At 37.2% G+C, this 22,830-nt stretch overlaps 2 protein-coding genes across 8 annotated transcripts in view; both read right to left on the bottom strand.

Moving 5' to 3' along the window:
* Nucleotides 1–18,312, bottom strand: part of DDX11 (DEAD/H-box helicase 11) — a 31,508-nt gene extending 13,196 nt beyond the window's left edge. For 2 of the 5 annotated variants that reach the window (XM_074194668.1, XM_074194671.1), the window contains exons 1-9: nucleotides 18,098–18,311; nucleotides 15,705–15,849; nucleotides 14,887–15,132; nucleotides 12,031–12,117; nucleotides 11,358–11,512; nucleotides 10,149–10,197; nucleotides 4,166–4,273; nucleotides 3,779–3,866; nucleotides 959–1,164 (exon numbers count right to left, since the gene is read on the bottom strand). In XM_074194668.1, coding sequence (XP_074050769.1) covers nucleotides 959–1,164; nucleotides 3,779–3,866; nucleotides 4,166–4,273; nucleotides 10,149–10,197; nucleotides 11,358–11,512; nucleotides 12,031–12,117; nucleotides 14,887–15,132; nucleotides 15,705–15,845 — 1,080 coding nt within the window. In that variant the 5' untranslated portion in view covers nucleotides 15,846–15,849; nucleotides 18,098–18,311. Of the gene's footprint in view, nucleotides 1–958; nucleotides 1,165–3,778; nucleotides 3,867–4,165; nucleotides 4,274–10,148; nucleotides 10,198–11,357; nucleotides 11,513–12,030; nucleotides 12,118–14,886; nucleotides 15,133–15,704; nucleotides 15,850–17,799; nucleotides 17,943–18,097 lie in introns of those variants that run through there. The other 3 variants (XM_074194672.1, XM_074194669.1, XM_074194670.1) reach the window with 3 other exon arrangements.
* A 934-nt stretch (nucleotides 18,313–19,246) lies between these two features.
* The window catches only part of LOC141493391 (maestro heat-like repeat-containing protein family member 1), an 86,438-nt gene continuing 82,854 nt past the window's right edge, over nucleotides 19,247–22,830 (bottom strand). For all 3 annotated transcript variants that reach the window (XM_074194665.1, XM_074194664.1, XM_074194667.1), the window contains one exon: nucleotides 19,247–19,911. In XM_074194665.1, coding sequence (XP_074050766.1) covers nucleotides 19,529–19,911 — 383 coding nt within the window. In that variant the 3' untranslated portion in view covers nucleotides 19,247–19,528. The remainder of the gene's footprint in view (nucleotides 19,912–22,830) is intronic.

Below are 22,830 nucleotides of genomic sequence, written 5' to 3'. Positions count from 1 at the left end.
AGGTGCACTACATTAGCAATCAGGGGAATTCACTCAAATGCATCAAACTCTAAATCAATAGGCTCCTAGATTAGTAGATGTATGAAACACTTTTTTTTCTTTTTGGAATGTATACATATGTTCAACTCCGAACACTGTAGTGGTTAAAACTCCACATGAGGGCGGCTAGGTGGCACAGTGATTAGAGTACCAGCCTTGAAGAAGTCAGAAGAACCTGAGTCACTTAATAATTACCTAGCTGTGTGACCTTGGGAAAGCCACTTAACCTCATTGCCTTGCAAAAAGCAAAACAAAAAACAAAAAACCTCCAACTGGGCTAATAGAAAATGAGTGAGTAAAGAATCAAAAGGGTTATTGGTTCTACTACGAATGTGCTATAGGACATTAAAGAAATCATTTAAACTTCTATGCTTCAATTTCCCTACATGTAGAAAGAAAAATAATAACCTCTCCTACTAATTCATAGTATTATTAGGACACAATGAGATATGCTTCAAAAATATATGTATAGGTTTGTAACATAGGATTCTTAATAATTATTATTTTATAAGTAGTATTATTTTGGAAACCCTGGTATTTATACAAGAAATACTTGGACTTTTATGACAATGAAAATAGTCAAAGGACTAGCAATTATTGGGTGGTCTGTTTCCTGCTTTGAAGGAAACAGACTTAGAGAGGTATTCAGAGAGGAGTGGTCCACAGGCACATCAGTAAGTGTGAGTTCAATCCATTCTGGTATGATCTATTTTTTTGAATTTTCTCAATCATGAAAATGCTTAACCCAAAAGGCATATGACTAAAAAAAAAAAAAAAAGCCAAAAACCAACAGGTTAGTGAATACTAAATGGGAAAGGCAAATCCCTAGCCACAGGGATTCCTTGAGGTCTAGGCTAAGGTCAAAGGCAGGAAAATAAGAGGAGCAGTGTGAACCTCATCCTCCTCGAGGAGTACCCACCTGGGCTGAAGGAATGGCAAATCGGCTTCCATAGTAGGGGCAAGCTTGAGTTTCCTTCCCTAGTTTCACCAGCTGCTCAATGTCTTTCACTTCCACAAGAACCTCATCACGCAGAAACTGCATCTGCTCATAGTTGTAGAAAGGGCAGGAAGTACGAATCTCCATTTTCCTTCTCTTTGCCTTTTCTTCCTCTTTATTTTTCTTCTCTGAATGGGGGAAAGACAAGATGAACAACAAAGACAAAACAAGAAGTGGACAGACAAGCTTAAAAAAGAACAAGGCAGGATTCTTCTCTGGAAGATCTCAAAGCACTTCTCAAGTTCTTGCTTGATATGGCTTCACAGCTCTGCTACATCCCTGGATCCAGAGATTGCAAAGAACAGTAAAGATTTCAAGGTCATTCTAACAGTGTTAGCAATGGCAATCCATATTTGTTTGTCTATTTTTATTCTGAACTTAACAAATACCAAACAAAATAAGCATTTTCATATATGAGGTAAAAACAGAAAAAGAGGACTGTTCAAGAAACAGCAAACTCCAGTGTGCACAGCTTGCTTTTTAAGAATATGACAAATTCAACCTGTAGCTTCCAAAACTGCTCTCTTTGTCTGGCATTGCTTCTGTTCCTTTCTCTGTATTTTTTTTTAAGATGCCTCAATGACCCTCTCTTCCTTTTCTTTATTTTCTGCAACTCTATCCCTTCCTAAGCTCTCCTCTCCATCCCCACTGGAAAAGAAAAAAACAAGGTCCTTTTAACAACTATGCATTCAGACAGCTCTCACTTTACAAAAGTGGACCATTCCACAGATGTCTACATAAAGTGATAAATGGACTGCTTCACAAATCTTTATGTAAAGTAATTTTTATAAAATGCAAGTTTGTCCACAGAACTGAGGAGGGGAAGAGAAGGGAGACAGGAAAGCAGTTGCGTGCCTGCAGGTGGAGGAAGGTGCCAGCTCATAGTTCAAGAACAGGTTGGAGCCAGGAACAGAGAAGCAAGAATAGAAGGATTATGCGGAGAGCAGAGATATAAGACAGATACTCTCTAGCCACATACGTGGGCAGGTGGGCAGAGCAGGGCAAAGGTCTTCCCTGTTGGCACCTGCCAGAAATCTCAAGTCAAGACCCAGATCCAGCTGGCAGCATCAATGGTAGTCTCCACTTAGGCATGTTTTTCTGCATTCACTTAAAGGGTGGGTTTTTTCAGATTTTAGGGGGTGAGGGAGTGGAGTGCTAAACCAAAGGGCAAGGTTAGAAAAAGTGCACATGCAAAATACTGTGAGGTTAACATGGGTTTTTTGGGGGGAATATCTTTAAGAATTATTTATATAAAGTTGAATTTGCCAAAAAAAAGCTGTCTGTAGTTGAACCAAATTCCCACATTTGCTGGTCCCAAAAAATATGTCTTATTTTTCTCAATCCTCATCCCTCCTTAATGTGACTGCAAAATATGACACTGCTAAACACCCCCTCAATACTCTCTCCTCTCTAGGTTTTCTCCATTAAGTATCTCAAACTCAACATGGTCAAAACACAGCTTTCTCCCCAAAAACTTTCCCCTCTTGAATTCTCCCATTACAACCACTATTTTCCCAGTCACTAAACACTGAAGGTGGCCTTCAACAGCATTCTTAATTCTTCAATTGCTCCTTACTTGCTCCATATCTAATCCATTTTCAAATCTTATAATTTGTACTCTTATCTTGTCTCTCATTTATTTCTACGGCTCTCCCTTAGTTGGTCACAATTCTACACTTCAGGGATCTCTCACCTGGGTTCTTGCCCCTTTTTAACTAGTCTTCCTGTGTCAAATCCCTCCTCATGCCAATCCATCTTCCACTTGGCTGCTATGATGATCCTTTCCTAAAGCACAAATCTGACCATTTCATCCCCTGCTCAAAGAGCTCCAGTTACTCCTTATTATCCCTCAGGATCAAATATAAAGTTCCATTGCATATTTAAAGCTCTTTATTATCTGGCCCTTTCCTACCTTATTCCTCTTCACACATTCTACAATTCATTCAGCAACACTGGGCTACTTACGGTTCCCGAAACATGTCTCATATAAACTCTACCTCTTCTCTTCTCCCTTTGCTTTGATTTCCTGTCTGTAATGTTCTGTCCCCTCACTTTGACCTCTTAGTTTTCCTAGCTTCCTTGAAAATTCAATTCAAATCTCACTTTCAATAAGAGACTTTTTCCAGCCCCCCCCCACCAGCAGCTAATTCTCTCCACTGCTAGAGCAATTTAGAGCTACTGTGTATTTGTTGTATATGCCTAGTTATTTGCATGCCATCACCTGCCATAAGAATGTAAATTAAATTCCCTGAGGAAAGGGCTGGTTTTTCAAAAATTTCTTTGAGTCTCCAAAATTTAGCATAGTATTTTACAGGCAGCATTTATTAAATGTTTATTGACTACACTGGATCCACCCAGAAGGTAAGAACACATTTTCCTAAAGAAGATGTTCAACAGTACCCAGGGAGGACCTCAGCAGAAGAAGGTCTGCTATTTGGCCCTATTTCAATTTTGGGGGGGTAAGGATGGGGGAAGGCAATCAGGGTTAAGTGATCTGCCCACACAGCTATTAAGTGTCAAGTATGTGAATGTAGATGTCCTTACCCCAGGGCTGGTATTTTATCCACTGTACCACTTAGGTGCCCCACTATACTTCTATTGGGCTCTTTTGATGGTTGTTACTACTCCAACCTTGCCACAATCCCTTTTTCTTCACTCAATCATTTGGTCATATCAACCTGTCTTTCTAGCTCCAATCATAGTACCGTGAGGTTTAGACAGTACTTTATATCTTGTCTTTACCATGCTTGTTTTTCTGCATCTCCAGACAACGGTCATTGATGAGGTGGACTGAGCCCAGGCGTTTCACTTCTTCATTCACACAAAGGTTCTATAAGACAGAGGGAATGGCAAACATCACTTGTCTGGACTCACCTAGACTTTGACAGAAAGGACTGAATGGAAAACTATCAAACCAGAGTATCACTGGAAATCTGGGAAAGGTTCAGAAAATACTAGAAGCCAATTGTTTTATTTCCTGGAACTTCTCCTAAAGCTTAGGCCCTAATGTTCTACATTTCCACAATGAATTGTATGGCAGGCAAGATTCTATGAGGGAGATTACTTGACAGAGGTCAAACTGAAAAGCACAGGGAAAATGGGGATCCCAATGTCTGGTCTTTCACCCACCTGCCGGGAACCAAGGGAGATAAGTCTCGTCTCTTTACCAAAGGGACTCTTCTGTACCTCATGCACAAACTGCATCAGCTGAGAGTGTGTTCTGCTGCAGTAATAAATCTGATTGGAAAGAAGGGTGGATTTCAAAGAATTGACTAGGACAACTCAAATAGATTTTCCAATAATGAAAACCTAGACTGGAAAGCCTGGCGATATAAAGGATTAAAAAAAGGAAGTAGGAGTAGAGACATAGAGCACCAGCCCTGGAGTCAGGGGTACCTGAGTTCAAATCTGGCCTCAGACACTTAATAATTACCTAACTGTGTGGCCTTGGGCAAGTCACTTAACCCCATTGCCTTGCAAAAATCTAAAAAAAGGAAAGGAGAACCTGCCCACCCAGGAGGTGCAGGGTGCCAGTGGAGGAGATGCTCTGACATGGACAAATGACCCTGGGTCACCTGATTTCTACATCTGTAAAGTGAGGGGTTTTGAGGAAACAACTTTCAAAGGCTTTCTGGGCAGTGAGGTGGTGCAGTAGAAAAAGTGCCACATTTGGGGTCAGGAAGACTCCTCTGGTCTTCCTGAGTTCAAATCTGGCCTCAGTCCCTTACTAGCTGTGTGACCCTGGACAAGTCATTTAACTTTGCCTCAGTGTCCTTATCTGTGAAATGAGTTGGAGAAGGAAATGGCAAATCATTCCAGTATCTTTGCCAAGAAAATCTCAAATGGGGTCTTCATGTCTGAACAACTGAACAAAATGTCCTAAGACTAAATCTACAATCCTATAATTCTATGCAAACCTTTGGATTTTTTCAAGGCAATGGGGTTAAGTGGCTTGCCCAAGGCCACACGGCTAGGTAATTATTAAGTGTCTCAGGTCGAATTTGAACCCAGGTACTCCTGACTCCAAAGCCGGTGCTCTATTCACTGCACCACCTAGCCACCCCCCCCATGCAAACCTTTGGCAAAAAAGCCATTCTAGGTCATTTTCATTGAGAAGAATCCAAATTTCCCTAAATTCAACTTTCAACCCCAGCAGAAATTTAAAATGAACTTTAAAAAGCAAAAGCACTAAATGAAGTTTATCTTTAAAGTTTAAAGAAGTTATAAAAATAGAAATTGAGAAGCAAAAGATACAGACCTAAATATAGACATGCATGTATCAAAGAAAAAAAAATCACAGGAACAATAATTATGCAAGAGAGAATAATGACATAAGAAAAGAAAATCTCTTAGATTTTAGAAAGTCTCTGTCAAAGCAGTTAAACAAGTTCTCAGATGAAATATTTTATTTGGAAACATACATTATCAAATCAAAAAAGAAAGGATTAATGAACTTTAAGAATTAGAAAAATTGGGGCGGCTAGGTGGTGAAGTGGGCAGAGCACCAGCCCTGGAGTCAGGAGTACCTGAGTCCAAATCTGATCACAGACACTTAATAATTACCTAGCCGTGTGGCCTTGGGCAAGCCACTTAACCCCATTTGCCTTGCAAAATCCTAAAAAAAAAAAAAAAAAAAAAAAAATTAGAAAAATCAATATATGAACAAATCCAAAATAGGCACAGAAGAGGAAATCTTAAAAACTGTACAAAAAAGATATACACTGGAAACTAAAATGACTGTGGCATTAATAAATAAAACTTGGGGTGGCTAGGTGGCACAGTGGATAGAGCACCAGCCCTGGAGTCAGGAATACCTGAGTCTAAATCTGGCCTCAGTTACTTAATAATTACCTAGCTGTGTGACCTTGGGCAAGCCACTTAACTCCATTTGCCTTGCAAAAAAAAAACAAAAAACCTAAAAATAAATAAACAAAACTTAAAACTTATTTGTTTTTTAAAAGACTAACAAAAATACCCCAAACAATAAATTTTTGGTTAACTTAATTAAAAGGGGATGAAGAAGGGGCAGCTAGGTGGCACAGTGGATAGAACACTGGCCCTGAAGTTCAAATCTGGCCTCAGACATGTAATAATAATTACCTTACTATGTAACCTTGGCCAAGTCACTTAACCCCACTGCCTAGCAAAAACCAATAAAGAGAGAGAGAGAGAGAGAGACAGAGACAGAGAGAAGGAAGAAAATCAAAATAACAATATTCAAAAATTAACAAATAAAAATATTATCAGAACCTATATATAAACCATACACTAGCAAAACTGACAATTCAAAATATATAACATACCCAAATTAGCAGAACATTAAATAAAAATTTAAACAATTCAAATTTCAAAAAAGACTAGCATAGTAATTACTATATGCCATGCTTCCAAAGAACTATCAAAGGCAGGAAAAATCCTGATCTAAATATATTTACAGGTGAACTCTTATGAACCGTACAAAGAATAATTAAAATCGATGTTTCACAATTTATTTTGTTTTTTTTTAGTTTTTTCTTTTTTTTTTTGGCAAGGCAAATGGGGTTAAGTGGGTTGCCCAAGGCCACACAGCTAAGTAATTATTAAGTGTCTGAGTGGGATTTGAATTCAGGTACTCCTGACTCCAGGACCAGTGCTCTATTCACTGCCCACATAGCCACCCCCACAATTTATTTTCAGAAACTGAGAAAACACTTTACAAAACTTTTTCTGAGGCCATTATATAGTACTAGTCCTAAATCAGGAAAGAATAAAAAAATTTAAATCTATAGATCAATAAATATTGATTCAAAAATGTAAATAAAAATCTTAGCAAGACTATAATGATATATCCAAAAATTATTCACCACAATTAACTTATGACATTAAGAATATAATGAAGCTAATTATACACCACACAATATTATCTAAATGAACAGATTTTGTAACATAACCAATCAAATTACCAAAAGGATACTTTCTAGAGAAAGATGAAGTAATAACAAAATTCATTAGAAAGAACAAAATATTTAGAATCTCAAGGAAGATAATGAAAAAAAAAGAATGAAAGAGAATAGTACTTTCAGACCTCAAACTATACTGCAAAGTAGTAATTGCCAAAGCTACTTGATATCAATTATAGAAAAATAGATCAGTGTCAGGGTAAGGAAAAATCAGAAAAAAATTATAAGTAATTCAGTATTACTGAATTAATAAAGCCAAAATAAAAATTCTTGGGGAAGAACAATCTAATTGACAAGAACATCTGGGAAAACTGAAAAGCAGAAATGAGTTTAGAACAACACCTTACACAAGATATGACACAAAAAGCTCAAAATGAATATGATCTCAATGTAAATTTCATGTCATAAAAAAACTTAGATGAGAACTATATATACATGAAAATATGTATAGTAGTGTTTTTGGTATGACAAAAAATTAGAAACAAACTAAATAGCCATTGACTAAAAAAATGAATGTAATTAAATATTACCAAGCCAAAAGAATGATGGACACTGGAGGGACTTAAAAATGGGGCAAAGTGAAGTAAACAGAACGAGAAAAATAATAGAAATGGAAAAAACAATGATTAAATTATAAAAATGAAAGTCTTATGACCTCTAATTTTGTCCTTCTTCCTCCAATCCCCCTTTACTTTTAATGTCTTTCCCAGGTCATCACTCCTGCATTGGTTTCCTTCTCTTGGTAAATCAATTCAATTCCTCATTACCTTCTACACTCAAGTCTTCTGACCCCATCATTTCTACCTTTCCAAATCACAAGCTTGTATTACTCTCACCATGTTTCCTTTGTTCTTTCTCTTTAACAGAAGGCACACAGCCCCAGGGCTTTATCTTGGGTCTTTTATAATATTTCACTTGGTATTGTCATCAGCTCCAAAGGTTACAATTATCATCTCTATGTAAATAATTCCCAGATTTTTTTTAATCCAGCTGTAGTCTCTTTCTTGAGTTACAGTTACATATCACCAACTGCCTCTTGGACATCCTAAATTCAACATGACTAAAACAAATATATTCCCCTCCCCAAATTCATATTTCTCACTTACCAAATTTCTCATCAATGTTAAAAGTATCACTATTCATCCAGTCCCTGAAGCTCACTACCCCAGTGTCATTCTTGATTCCTTACTCAGGTTCACCCATATGCAATCTACTATCAATTCTTTTCGTTTTTATCTTCACAAAAACCTCTCATCTTTGTCCCTTTATCTATACTCATATAGCTGCCATAATGACATAGATTCACATCATTCCATGCCAAGACTATAGTTGGTTTCCTTGTCTCACATCTTTTTCCATTTCTAATCATGCTAGAATCAGATGTCAAAGTGATTTTTCTAAAGTTCAGATATGACATTATCGCTCCCTTTATTCAATAAATTCCAGTGGTTCCCTCTAGGATCAAAAGTACAATCCTTTCTTTGATTCATAAAGTCCTTTATAACATAGCCCAAAATTCAATAAATTGAATTAAATAAAATCTTAGAAGAACTTCCTATCTCACAAAAATTTATATAAACTGAAAAACAGTCTGGAAGATCAACAATGCCATAATAAGTTCAAAAGAGATATCCTAGTTGAATATTAAAGGTCAACCATAAAAAATAAGAAGGAAATCAGATTTTCACAACTATAGCTCTGAAGAAGAATGCTAATCAAATAAAAGAAGCAATCAAAATAAAGCAATTTCCTTTGCATGAAAAAACTATGATAACTGTGATAAAAAAGGGAAAGTATCTAATGGGAAAAAAATTCAGATAAAAAAATCTAGGTTAAAAGCAGTGGATTAGAGCACTGGCCCTGGAGTCAGGAGTCCCTGAGTTCAAATCCGGTCTCAGACGCTTAATAATTACCTAGCTGTGTGGCCTTGGTCAAGTCACTTAACCCCATCTGTCTTGTAAAAACTTAAAAAAGAAAAAAAAAGCAGCGGATTTAGTATCAGACTTGGAGTCAGGAAGATGAAGACATGTGCTTGAATCTTGTCTTGGATGGAACAAGTCATTTTACATCTCTCAGACTCATTATACTTATAATGTTGCTGTGAAATATATCTAAAGAGATTTGCAACCTTAAAGTGTTAAATAAATTATCATCATCATCATCCACATCATCATGATCTCCATTAAGGGCCTGATATCCAAGATATATAGAACATTAAAACAAACATAAAAACCCAAGAGATACTTCTCAAAGGCGAGGAACAAAAAGTTCTGGAAGGAAAAATTATTACAATTATATGAAAGACTACACCTATTCATTAATAAGGGAAATGCAAATTTAAAAAAACCTGAGGTTTCACAACACATCCAAAAAACTGGCAGAGGCAAAGTCAATCTTGGAGGGGCTGTGTAAAGAGGGAGCCTTCCACACTGCTAGTGGAGCTTTGAAAAGGTCCAACAATGGAAATGACTAAACTGACAATACCTTTTTACCCAGACAGCCTGATAGGTAGGCCAAAGAGGACAAAATAGAAAGAATGTCCTCATATTAAACCAAAACAATTTTAGCAACACTTTTTGTAGTTTACTAGAACTAGAAAGCTGATGTCCATTGACTGGGAAATAACTAAACAAACTATGGTACAGAAATGTAATGGATACAAGGGAGTAAAAAAATAACTAAATATTATTCCAGAGGACTGATGCAGAATGCTGCTGAGATTTGTGAGGGATTCAATATTCATAATGATGCACACACTTTTGGCCAGACCCTAAGTGAAAATTTGTTTTGATTATGCATATTTGTTTTTCTTTTTTTACAATGGGGCGGGATGAGGGGAGAGGGGGAAGGACTGGGAAAGAGAGAAAATAAATGCCTGCTAATTGAAATAAAATTATACCTTTCTCCCTTTTTTGCAGGAATGAGGAGGACTAAGTACAGAACCCTACATATATTGTCTCAGTTGATATGTTGGTCCATTTTGTTTCACAGATTGTTTTTCCCTCTCTTTTTTTGTCATAAGAAGTGACATAAAAACAAAAGGGAGCAAAAAAAAGTTTTTAAGAGATAAAAGGAAGCTGACAGGATTTTTCCCTCTTCTAACCTAGAACCAGTAATTGCTGGTAATCAATACAACTTAACCAAAAATTCCCCAAGCTGTAACTGGCTCTCACCTTGGTTACATGCTCCTCTTCCAGGTCTTCATCATCATCTTCTTGACCACTGAATAACATAGGGAAAAATTACAAACAAAAAGAGTAAAATATTCTTTCCTCAATAAAACCCAGTTTGCTTGGATAGACATGAGGAGGGACTAAGGAAGAAAAATGTAGATGCAACTGCTTCAGAAGACAATGAAAGTCAGCTGGCTACTTATTCGGTGAAAGGAGGTAAAAATACACTTTATGATATATAATATTTTCATAATAGCCATCAGGAAACAACTTTGTTCTGATTAAGAAACACACTCAAGTATAACAACTTCATTTTTTTAATACTTAGTTTGACCTGAGCATTGGAAAAAAATGAAAATGAGAAGACGTTGTGCTACTTATTCTCTGATATAGTGTAGTGGCTACACTCTATAGCACCAACACTGGATATGGGTGTCATAAATTCTGGTTTTCACACATACTAAACACGTGATTATGGGCAAGTCACTTAAATTCTTTTGGCTTCAGTTTCTTCATCTCTAAAATGGGAATAATGCTTCCCCAACTAATATCCTAGTGCCATTAAAAAGAAAAATACTTTATATGAACTATAAAAACCATATTAAGTATGAACTATTAAGTAAAAATTAGTTTTATAATCACTTTAGATAGAAGTTAAACAAAGAACAGAATGAAAGAAATCAGCTTTATTAACCTCAGCGCAATGATAAAATTATTCTGGGCTAGTGAAAGAGTATCCATTTGTAAAATAGATGTCATAGGCAATTAGTCAACTGTTATTCTGGTTTTACCCAGTTGCCTGGAATTCAAAGCAACCAGCAGAATCTATGAGCATTTATTATGCACCAACCACTGTGCAAAAAGTCCCTGCTCTCCAGGCCCTAACATGGCAGCCACACGAAAGATAGAAGGAAGGGTAGAGACAGAGAGGCAGAGAAATCACCATGCAGCTACTACACTAGAACAAGCTGGTGGTGCTAAGAGTAATATGGGAATTAAAAGACCTGGAGTAGGGGCAGTTAGGTGATGCAGTGGATAGAGGCCCTAGAATCAGGAGGGCCTGAGTTCAAATCCAGCCTCAGATACTTAATACATACTAGCTGTGTGACCTTGGGCACATCCTATTGCTTTACCAAAGGAAAAAAAAAGATCTGGGGTCCTGTAAATTGTAAGTAATAGGTAAATTTAAGGTGAGGAAAAGTATCTTACCCACTGACTGTTTTTTTCTCCTCATCACTCTCATATTCAGCAAGAACCAGTTCTTCTTCCCTGCCAAGTTCTTCGTCTGGTTGTCCACTCCCTGCTGCTGCTAGCATCTCTTTGCTAAGGTGCAATAGGCGCTCCATCTCTTCTTCCTCTTGCCTCTGCGTATTAGTATTAGTATTAGTATTATTATTATTATTATTAGTATTAGTATTAGTATTAGTGGAAGGAATTTCAGAAATAAGACAAAAGTTCATTCTCCCACTAATTCAATCAGTCCTGGAGTTTGGGGTTTGTTTTCATCTTTGGGCTCTGGTTTTGTTTTTAAGCTCTGACCCTTCAAACAGGCCTTATTGTCTCACTTCCTCCAGATGGGCTCTCCTGGGAATATTATCAAATTCTCTGTGTGACATATAGAGGAAAGAACAACCTTTTAGCAGGGGCAGAAGGATTCTATTGTGCTTAGGCAAGTTTTAGCCACTGGTTGTCAAATGCTGAAAAGATTTCAATTCAAAGTCACAAAGAACTTTAATGCATACTTGATTCTAAACTGCCCAGTAATTCAGACAATGGGAAAGCAGTTGAAATCCTGGTCACTTATATTTAATAAAATATATGGTTCCCATAAACCACAAGGTCAAATACCCAGATTTAAGCTATTTCAAGGTATTAAACTCACCGTTCTTTTGGCTGCATATTTTAAATGTGCATTATGGCGCATCTGTTGAAGACGCTCCTCTCGCTTCTTCCTCTTGATTTGTTCATCCTAAAGGATAAATCTGATAAAGTTCCTGCACAGCCTTATATTTGGCCTTTCTCTGTGAACCTTCACTTGCTCCTCCTGTATCTCTTCTGAATACATTTGGAATTGTGAGGCTGCTATAGCTTTTTCCTGAATCTCTCAAAACTCAGCTCTGCTACCCATGACAAGAAGGACCAGCATTTTCTCTTCCCAGTCATTTTCCTTTAATTGATTTGTTCATTAATTAAAGTTATGGCCCAGTTGTAAATGACTATAGTGATCTACTGTTTGATAAACCCAAAGAGTCTAGTTTCCGGGATAAGAACTTATTATTTGACAAAAACTGCTGGGAAAACTGTTAGATAGTATGGCAAAAGCTAGGCATAGACCAATATTACATACCCTATATCAAGATTAAGGCCAGGGCAACTAGGTGGCGCAGTGAATAGAGCACCAGCACTGGAGTCAGGAGGACCCGAGTTCAAATTCGGCCTCAGACACTTAATAATTGCCTGGCTGTGGGACCTTGGGCAACTCACCTAACCCTATTGCCTTGCAACCGGCCCCCCCCCCAAAACAAAGATTAATGCCAAAATGGGTACAGGATTTAGACATAAAGAATGAAACCATAAGCCAATCAGGAGAGCAAAGAATAGTTTGTCTGTCATGTCTGTGGATTAGGGAGAAATTTATGATCAAAGAGATAGAGAACATCAAAATGGATAATTTCGATTACATAAAATTAAAAAAATTAGAAATGCAGAAAGATGGGAAACAATTTTTATAACTAGTGTTTCTGATAAATTTTTCCTTTCTAAAATATATAGAGAACTTAAGTCAAATTTGTAAAACTTCTGTCATTCTCCAACAATCAGCACATGTTTATAGCTAAGGGTACAGTTACTAACATTTTCAATATAGTTGAAGAAAGAGAAAAAGAAATTCTGTCATTCTCCAATTGATAAATGGTCAAAGGATATGATGGGCAGTTTGATGAAGAAATTAAAACTATGTATAGTCATATGGAAAAATGCTTCAAATCATTATTGAATTAAATTAACTCTTTAGTACCACCTCATACCTATCAGATTGGCTAACATGACAAAAATGAGAAATCATCATTGTTGGAAAGGATGGGACACTAATGCACTGTTGGTGAAGTTGTGAACTGATCCAAACTTTCTGGAGAACAATTTGGGCAATAAAACTGCATATTCTTTGATCCAGCAATACCAATACTAGGTCTTTATTCCAAAGCTATCACAAAAAAGGTAAAAGAAGCCCATATATACAAAATATTTATAGCAGCTCTTTTTGTAGTGACAAAGAAAACTGAGGGGATGCCCATCAATTGAGGAATGGCTGAGCAAATTGTAGTGTATGAATGTGATGGACATGACTTCAGAAAAGTCTGAAAAAACTCACACAAACTGACGCCAAGTGAAGTGAGCAGAACCAGAAAAACACTGTACACACTAATAGTAACACTGGTGATACCAGCTATAATGATCAAAGGCAATTCTAAAGGATATGTAATGGAAAATGCCATCCACAACCAAAGAGGGAACTATGGAGTCTGAATACAGACTAAAGCTTACTATTTCAATTTTTAAAATTTGTTTTATATTTTGTATTTAATAAAATTTAATTAAAATTTAATTTTGCATATATTTAAAATTTGTATTAGTTTTTTGTTTCCCTCTCCTTTTTTTTTTCTATTTTTGATTTGATTCTTCTTTCACAATATGATTACTATGGATATGTGTTTAATACAGTTATACATGTATAACCTATATTTAAGATTGCTTTCTGTCAGGGGGGAGGGGAGAGAAGGAAAAAATGTGAAACTCAAAAACTTACAAAAATGATTGTTGAAAGCTATCTTTGCCTGTAATTGGAAAAATAAATAAAATACTAAAATTAAAAAAAAAGAAAGAAATCATGAGTAACCAGACTTTAGAAAAGCAGGGAAAGATTTGCATGACTGATGCTGAGTGAAGTGAGCAGACCCAAAAGATCACTGAACACATTAACAGTAACTTGCAAGATGATCCACTACGACATACGCAACTCCTCTCAGCAGTTCAGTGATCAAGGACAATCCTGAGACCCATTTTGGACAATACCATCCACATCCAGAGAAAAAAAACTGGAATCTGATCGCAAAGTATACTATATTCACTTTTTAAAACTTCTTTAATGTTTTTTCTTTCTTTCTCATGGTTTGTTTTTTTAACCTTAATTCTAATTCTTCTTTCACAAAATGTCTATTGGAAACATGTTAAACACAACTGAACATGCACAATCTATATCAGATTGTTTGTCGCCAAAGGGAGGAAGGAAGGAAGGAAGGAAGGAAGGAAGGAAGAGTAATAGAAAAACGTGGAACTCAAAAACTTGCAAAAGGCTGGATATTGAAAACTATATTTGCATGTACTTGGAAAAAATAAATAAAAGAGAAAAAAATTCATACATCCAAGGAAAATGAAAATGTCATTTCCCAGATAGGACACTGCTAAAATTTTGCTTGAAAAAAGACAGAATATTGCTATTTAATTACAAAGTACAATTCATAGCAATGAAGAATTTAGCTAATTAATGGCAGAGGAAGAGAGAACTAAGAAGTATTATGAATTAAAAGAAGGGTTAACTGAAATCTAGATCTTGGAGCCAATAAATAAAACTGATTTGGAGTCAAAAAATAAAGACCAAGATGAAGTTCTTTTCAAGTAATTATATGCTAATAATACCTTCTCTTTATGTTCACTTTTTTTATTTTCCCAAATTTTTTACCCTGAGTCTGTCTATTCTGTCCTTTTCTTCTTTCTTCTGCACAAACTGGGCAATCCAATCAGGTTCCCCAGTAGACTTGGGGGCATCTGGAGCCCACTGGCTGGTAGACACGTGAGGTGGAGATCCTTCTGAGTGATCTGATGGGGTAATTCCTGTTGTAAGAAGACGGGCCTCTTCTAGTTGCTTCTTCTGTTCAAAGTCACGGAGCCAAGAAAGGGCCCCACAAATGAGACTTAAGGATTTACCCTAAAGAAAGAAAAATTAAACTTTTGGAAGAAACTGTAAAACCCCCTTCTAGTCTTGCTCCTCTTCAATGAAACATTGAAAGGCCTAGTTGAAAATTTTGTTCTTTTTTAAATCAACCTGGATATAAAACATTTTTAATAATCTATATAAAAACTCAAACTTTCTTATTTGATCCCAGCTATTCAACAATGTTGATAAGTTTGAGAAGTCTAGACAAAGATTCTCAGGGCTGTGATTCATGAATGTGAATTTCATTCAAGTTTATGCTTGCTCAAGGACTATTTTTTTTAACCTAAAGGGACTGTGCCAGTGTTCACAGCTGTGTAAGTGAAAAAAGCCTAAGCTCAGAAATCGAAAACCACTAGGAAAAAGTTAACAAAATAGGGTGGTATTTTGTCACAGAAGACAAGACACATTTATTAGCATTTCACATTACAACCCCTTGTTTTTTATTTTTATTTTAGTCATCAAAATGAAAGTGCAAATAGAAGCATCAAGCAATTCTGTCTCCAAACTTCATTAGCCACATTTTTTCCCAAGTTCCTTCTTAATCTTTTTAAGTTCATACTTACTGTACCAGTTGGACTCTCAAATATTCCAATCTTTCCAGCCTCTAAAACACGGTACAGCTCTGCCATAAAGTCCTTCTGGATAGAATAAGGTGTATAGGGAAAAGGGAAATGTATGCTTCCTTCCTGGATTTGATCCGCCATAATCCTTAAAAAGATAAATCCTTATTTGGTATTAGCTCCAAAAGAAAAAGACAATGATCTATAAAGAAGTTCCTAAGAATATAAAAGCTTTAATATATAAGCTTTAATATAAGCTTCCTTTTAGACTATGTAACTCTCGAATATAAAAATTTTCAAGTCTCAGGCCATACTTGGGTAAATCCCTCAAGATGGCAAAACATTGAACTACGGTGAAGATAGAGTAAGTGGCAACAAACAAACAGAGACAAGAAGCTACAGGCAATCTACATACATTTGCTGATAACCCACTATGATGAATGACATGCAGACTCTAAAGATAAGGCTCACCAAAGATCTCAATGCCACCTGCATAACACCTACCTTGAAAAATCATTTTAGATAATAAGGAGCATCTGGGTCACATGAGCAATAACAGACAAGATACTGTTTTGGATCTTTGCTATACCTTTGAGTCAACTTAATATTGACAAGACTCTAACTTTAAATGTTATTTTTGTCTTCCGAGTTAATAGAAACCTATTATGGGTACAGTAATTTGAAAGCTGACTGTGGCCCGTGCTGTCCTAGGTTTTGAGTGAACTATCACAGATCCCACTGATTATGAAGCTCCAGAATAAAATGATTCTTAACTTCATAAATCAAGATTTTTTCACTAGGATATGTTTAAATTAAAAAGAATGCTGGATGTGTTTGGGAAATCTTTATAGGTGCTTAGAAAGTACTGAGGATAAAAAAAACTGTAACCGTCCTAAACTGTAATTAGTGAAATGTGATATGAAGCATATTGCATAAGGCTTGGGATTGTAATTTGATTTGCTCTGAAGGAATTAAGGTATAACAATTTGATTATATTAATCCAGTATTCTACTAATCAAAGGAAATGCCATGAGTAACACAAAGGGAGTGTTATCTGAGAAACACTACTGGCAGATGTAAGTAACTGAGAAAGTTAAGAATGCCTTATAAAAGTAATAGATTGATTTTTTCTTCTGCCTAGTGATAAAAGGCTGAGTAAAAATGATAGTTCTAAATGATACATATTCCATTTTATTCTGGAGGTAATAGGGGAGTAGGAGACTCCATTCATTCACATGTATGTAAATATTCCCAAATAGGCCAAAATAAAAATATTTTTAAGAAAAAAAAATTTAAAAAGACAGCTCTAGGGGTGGCTAGGTGGCACAGTCCATAGAGCACCAGTCCTGGAGTCAGGAGTACCTGAGTTCAAATCCAGCCTCAAACACTTAATAATTACCTAGCTGCACTTAACCTCATTACCTTGCAAAAAAAAAAAAAATTAAAAAGCTTAAACTCCACCTTCTATTAGGTCGCCTTCTCTTCAGCATTTAGCTTGTATTTATATACATGTAATTTATTGATTGTGAGCTCTTGGAGGGCAAGAACCATTTTCAATTTTTCTTTGTATCCCCAGTGTTTAGCAGTGCTTGCCCCTTTAAAACGTGTTTTAAAAATGCTTGTTAATCTGATGGATTCAGCTCCTCTCAGCAGCTCCGCGATCAAGGACAATTCTAAAAGACTTGTGGTGAATATGTCATCCACATTCAGAAAAAAAAAAATCGAAGACTAATAACTATGGGAATTAGGAAAGACTTCTTAAGATTAGGCCTTGGGTTTTCAAAGGTGGAAGGGGCATAAACAGTCTGTAAAGGTAGAGATGACAGGGGTGGCTGGGTGGCACAGTGGATAGAGAACCAGCTCTGGAGTCAGGAGGACCTGAGTTCAAATCCGACCTCAGACACTTAATGACCTAGCTGTGTGGCCTTGGTCAAGCCGCTTAACCTTGCAAAATCCAAAAAAAATAAATGGGGGGCCCCAACACTTGGCACTTATGGCTGTTTAAGGTCTCACACAAGCCACCCATTTTTGGATAAGGAATCCCGCGGCTGGTGAAGTGCCTGGGGTGCCGCCGGGCTGCAAGTCCAGGACCACCTACCATAGCACCTACGACCTTAGAGCAATCCCCGCTTCCCTGCAGGCTTCGACCCTTAAGTACTGTTCAGTCTCGGAAAAAGGCGCTATTCGGGAGCTCGGGCTCCAGCCGCCTCTACACAGCAAAGCTCTTCCGCTCCCTGCATCGGGGACTTCCGGCTGACCCCCCCATCCGGGTCTTGCGCCTGACCCCCCCATCCGGGTCTTGAGCCTGACCCCCCCAATCCGGGTCTTCCACTACTCCACTTTCCTTTTCCCCGCCCCCTCCGCCTGGAGCTGGTGAAGGGCGTCCCGCTCCATACCACGTTTCTAGAATCCCAACCGCTTTCCCTCTGTCCAGCACTCTCCCGGACTTCTCTCTCTCCGCCGATAGCGAACCAACATCAGCCAAGCTTCCCCGCTTTTGAAACCGCCGCTTCCCGTCAGCCTCAGGCGGGACGTAATCACGTCCCTCCGCAAGAACGCCCCCACCGCGGAGCTATTTCTCGTCGGGAAAGGAGAGCCGGAACCAAAGCACTTGCACGGCCTCCCGCTTCGTGCGCGCCTTACGCGAGCGCAAATGCCTACGTGCACGTTTTTGATCCCATACTTATTATACAAGCACACGCACGCACGGTCGCGTAATCACAAACACATTTCTGATGGCACACTTCTAACTCCACAATGACGTCATCCACATGCTTCTCAGCCCATCATTTATCAATCACACCCACATGCTTCTCATCCTGCAGTCATAATACACATGTGCATCTTATTTCAGTCACTTCACACATACACACACCCAACAATTTTTTTTTTTATTTTCTGTACTAGCAGGCGCATGAGATTCAAAGCAGCCTCAGATACTCTTAGGGTATATGAAAAAGGCATAAATGAGTAGGCAGGAAATGGCAGCTTGAAATCCTGGCTGAGAAGCTTGGCCCCAGGGAATTGTTTTATTTTTAATTTTTTTTTTCATCCAGGCAATCCTTCCTTTGTTTCTTTGCTTAGCCATTGAAGGTTTCTGGGAATTTGGTGATCAAGAGTTGCAGAGGGGCGGCTAGGTGGCGTTGTGAATAGAGCACCCACCCTGGAGTCGGGAGTACCTGAGTTCAAATGGGGCCTCAGAAACTTCATAATTACCTAGCTGTTCATAATTACCTAGCTGTGTGACCTTGAGCAAGCCACTTAACCCCATTGCCTTGCAAAAAACTAAAAACAAAAAGCTGTAGAATTAAGGAGGGAATGTGTAGTAAAAGAAAGGAGGCCTAGAGGCACACTATTCATTGGATAAGTGTGGCTAAGAAAGGAAGATAAGACATAAGTGTCCCAAGTTTAAGAAAAAAGAGAGAGAAAGAAAACAATTGAATGGGCAAAGTATCCCTCTATTTGAGATGTAAAACTTTGAAATGTTCCTCCCAGCCCTTTCCCCTACATCCCCCAATAAAAACCAGATTAATGCCACCTTGGGGAAATAAGTTTTATTGACAAAAGTTATAACAGAAACCAGAAACTCTAAAATTAAGGTAGAATAAAGGCAGCATTTCCTGGAGACTAGAAGCATATCCTTGTGGGTTTTTTCTTAATTCTAGGGTGTGGGGTTGATTGGGAGATGAAAATTAAGAGAGTCCTGGATATGGATAATCCACTCATTTGTACAAAACCAGTAAGAGATATTGGTGTAATAAACCTCCAGCTACAGAGTAAATAGCTGGAAAAAAGATCAGTCCCAAATTCCAAAAAGGAATCAAGGATTAGGAGAGTTTGAGTTCTTTTTGGACCTGGTGCACAGACATATCCAAATCAAGTTTGCTCAAGAGAGAACTTTGGGGAAGTATTTTCCTAGGAAACATATGAAGTCTTCTTTTAAAGGAATCCCCTTGCCTTATGCTATCTTCAGAACTCTTCCAAAAGGACAACTTAGACCATTTTGATAAGTCTTTTTTGCCTTCCTCTCTGGATTTTAAGTTCTTAAAGAGACGCTTCTTGGTACCCAAACCAAAGATTCTAAAGTTCTGCCTCAGTTGTAGCCCAGAACTGATTGAAGTCTTCCCATAAGTTGTTTCCATTTTCTTTATTGTGATGGAGACCAAACCTTGTATGGAATCCACAGGATCATCTTTTAGATCTTGAAGGGCTGAAATCAGAAGAAAATTAAAGGGTGGGAGTTGGGGGAAGAGGAAGCCTCAGACCTTTATCCTCTAGAACCCTCCAACCCTTCTTCTACTCATAATCATTATGTAAATGTAAATGTAAAGCCTCTGAGAAAAGGAAGCAAGGAATTGGAATAATATGAGAAGAACCTCATGAAGACTTAACAATTATCTTCCAACCCTATCAAAGTTTACATATCTATGTTCTTCATCTGCATATGAACACAAGCAAGAAATAACCTTAACAGAATTCATTGTCTCTTCCCACAAAATCTTCTCTCTTCCAAATTTCCCTTTTAAGTGTTCTGGTTACCACAACCCTCCTGGACTTCCTCCCAAACTTTTTATCATCTTCAAATCCTCATTCATCCCACATATCCAATCCATTGCCAAATCTTGTCATTTTTATCTTCACAAAATCTCTCAATTATGTCTATTTCTCTCTACTTTCACAGCCACTAGGTTCGGGCACTCAGCAACTCTCATGGACTAATGCAAATAGACAACTTCTTCCCCTTCCTTTGCCTTAAATCCAATCCCCTTGCCTTAAATCCATCCTCTTGCCTTAAATCCAATCCACTTTCCATTTAACTGCTAGTTATTTTTCCAAAGTCTATACCTGAAAACATGTCACATTTTCACAACTCAAATGCCATTGGCTCCAAATATAAAATCTCCTATTTGCCCTTTAAAACTCTTCTTAACCTGACTCCTTTTTATCTTTCCAGGTTTCTTACATTTTATAGTCTACAAATCCATCTCCACCAGTCTACTTGGTATTCCACACAAATGATAGCAGTCTCTCATCTTTATGATTTTTATACTGGTTATCCCCCATGTCTGCTCCATTTGGTCATGAAGTAGGGGGCCTGCATAGTTCAATGAAAACATGAGCTATTCTATACAGGTTTGCCCATGAGCTATTCTTTGCAAGGTTGCCCAGGATAGATAGGCCATAGTGGAGAGTTCTGACAAAAGGTGATCCTCTTGAAAATGAAATGACAAACTACGTCAGTAGCTTTGCCAAGAAAACCCTCTGGACAATGATAAAAGGGATAATATCAAAAGATGAGCCCATCATGTCAGAAGTGTCAATTGGGGAAGAGTGGAGGACAGCTACAAGTAGTTTCAGTACTAATGAAATAATTGAGCCAAAGCCAAAAGGAAGCTCAGCTGTGGATGCCTCTAGTAACGAAAAGAACATCTTTTTCTATAAAGACCAATATTTCATAGAAACTTAGAATATAAAATCTATGAACCAAAGTAAGTTGGACAGAGTCAAAGAGGAGATGGAAATATTAATCATCAACATTTTAGGTATCAGTGAACTTAGACAAGAAGAAGAAATGCAGTAGTCAATAAAAGGATGAGAAAAGCAGTATTGAAGTACAATCTCTAAAATGACTGAATGATATCTGTTCAAACCCCAGGCAAATTATAAAATACCACAGTAATACAAGTCTATGCTCTAATCACTGATGCTGAAGAACCTAAAGTTGATCAATTATGTGAAGATCTATAACATTTTCTAGATATAACACCATAAGAAAGATGTCACATTAATCATAGGAGGTTGGAATGCTAAGGTAAGAAATCAAAAGATAATTCAATAGCAGGCAAATTTGGTCTTGGAGAATAAAATAAAGCAGGGCAGAAACTAAGAGAGTTTTAACAAATTACTTGCTGGTCATAGCAAACACTCTTTTCAACAACCCAAAAGGTTATTATACACATGTACATCACCAGATAGTCAATATAGAAATCAGATTGATTATATAGTTTGCTGTCAAAGATGGAGAAGCTCTAAACAATCAGTTAAAGCAAGATCTGAAGCTGATTATGGGTCAGAGCATGAATTTCTTATTGCAAAATTCAGACTTTAATTGAAGAAAGTAGGAAAACTATCAGACCATATTGATATAACCTAAATAATGTCCCTTATGAATATGAAGTAGAGATGATGAATAGTTTAAGGGATAAAATCTGCTAGATAAGAGTATCTGAAGAACTATAGAACAGAGATTCACAATATTGTATAGGAGGCAGGAAAGAAGGAAAGGGAAAGGAAAAGAAGAAAGTGTAGAATTCCAAAGAATAATAAAGGGAGATAAGGTGGTTTTCTTAAATGAGCAATACAAAGAAATAGGGAGAAAAACAATAATAGAATGAGCAAGAAATGGGGAGGGGGATGACAATAGAATGAGAAAATTAGAGATGTCAAGGGAAAATTTCATGTAAAAATGGGCAAGATAAAAGACAAAAATGATAGGGACTTAATAAAAGCGAGGAGATTAATTAGAGGTAGAAAGAATATACAAAAGAATGATACAAGAAAGATCTTAACATCACCCAATAACCATCATCTACAGCCATACCTTCTGGAGAATGAAATCAAATGGGCCTTGGGAAGCTAGTAGAGGTGATAGAATTCCAGCTAAGTTATTGAAAATTATAAAATATGACACTATTAAGTGTCAGCATATTTAGAAAACTCAACAATTGGATAGGAAAAGCTCAGTTTATATTCCAAACCTAAAAAGAGGCAATGCCAACGAAGTTCTAAATATTAAACCAATTGTACTAATTTCACATTGCCAGAAAGATTATGCTTCAAATTCTTCAAACTAAGCTTCAGCAATATGTGAACCAAGAATTATCAGAAGGGCATACTGGTTTTTGAAGAGTCAAAAGAATTGCCAACATTTGCTAGATTATAGAAAAAGCAAGAGAATGCTAGAAAAACATCTGCTTCTGCTTCATCAATTACATTAAAGCCTCTGACATAATAAAATATGTCAAATCTCAGAGAGATGGAAGTGCCAGATCACCTTATTTGCTTCCTGAAGAACCTGAATGGGTCAAGAAACAACCCTTAGAACTGAATGTGTAACAACAACCTGATT

The sequence above is a fragment of the Macrotis lagotis genome, chromosome 7 (assembly GCF_037893015.1).
Source record: "Macrotis lagotis isolate mMagLag1 chromosome 7, bilby.v1.9.chrom.fasta, whole genome shotgun sequence".
NCBI classification, from domain to species: domain Eukaryota; kingdom Metazoa; phylum Chordata; class Mammalia; order Peramelemorphia; family Peramelidae; genus Macrotis; species Macrotis lagotis.
This window is presented reverse-complemented; position numbering and strand designations above follow the sequence as displayed.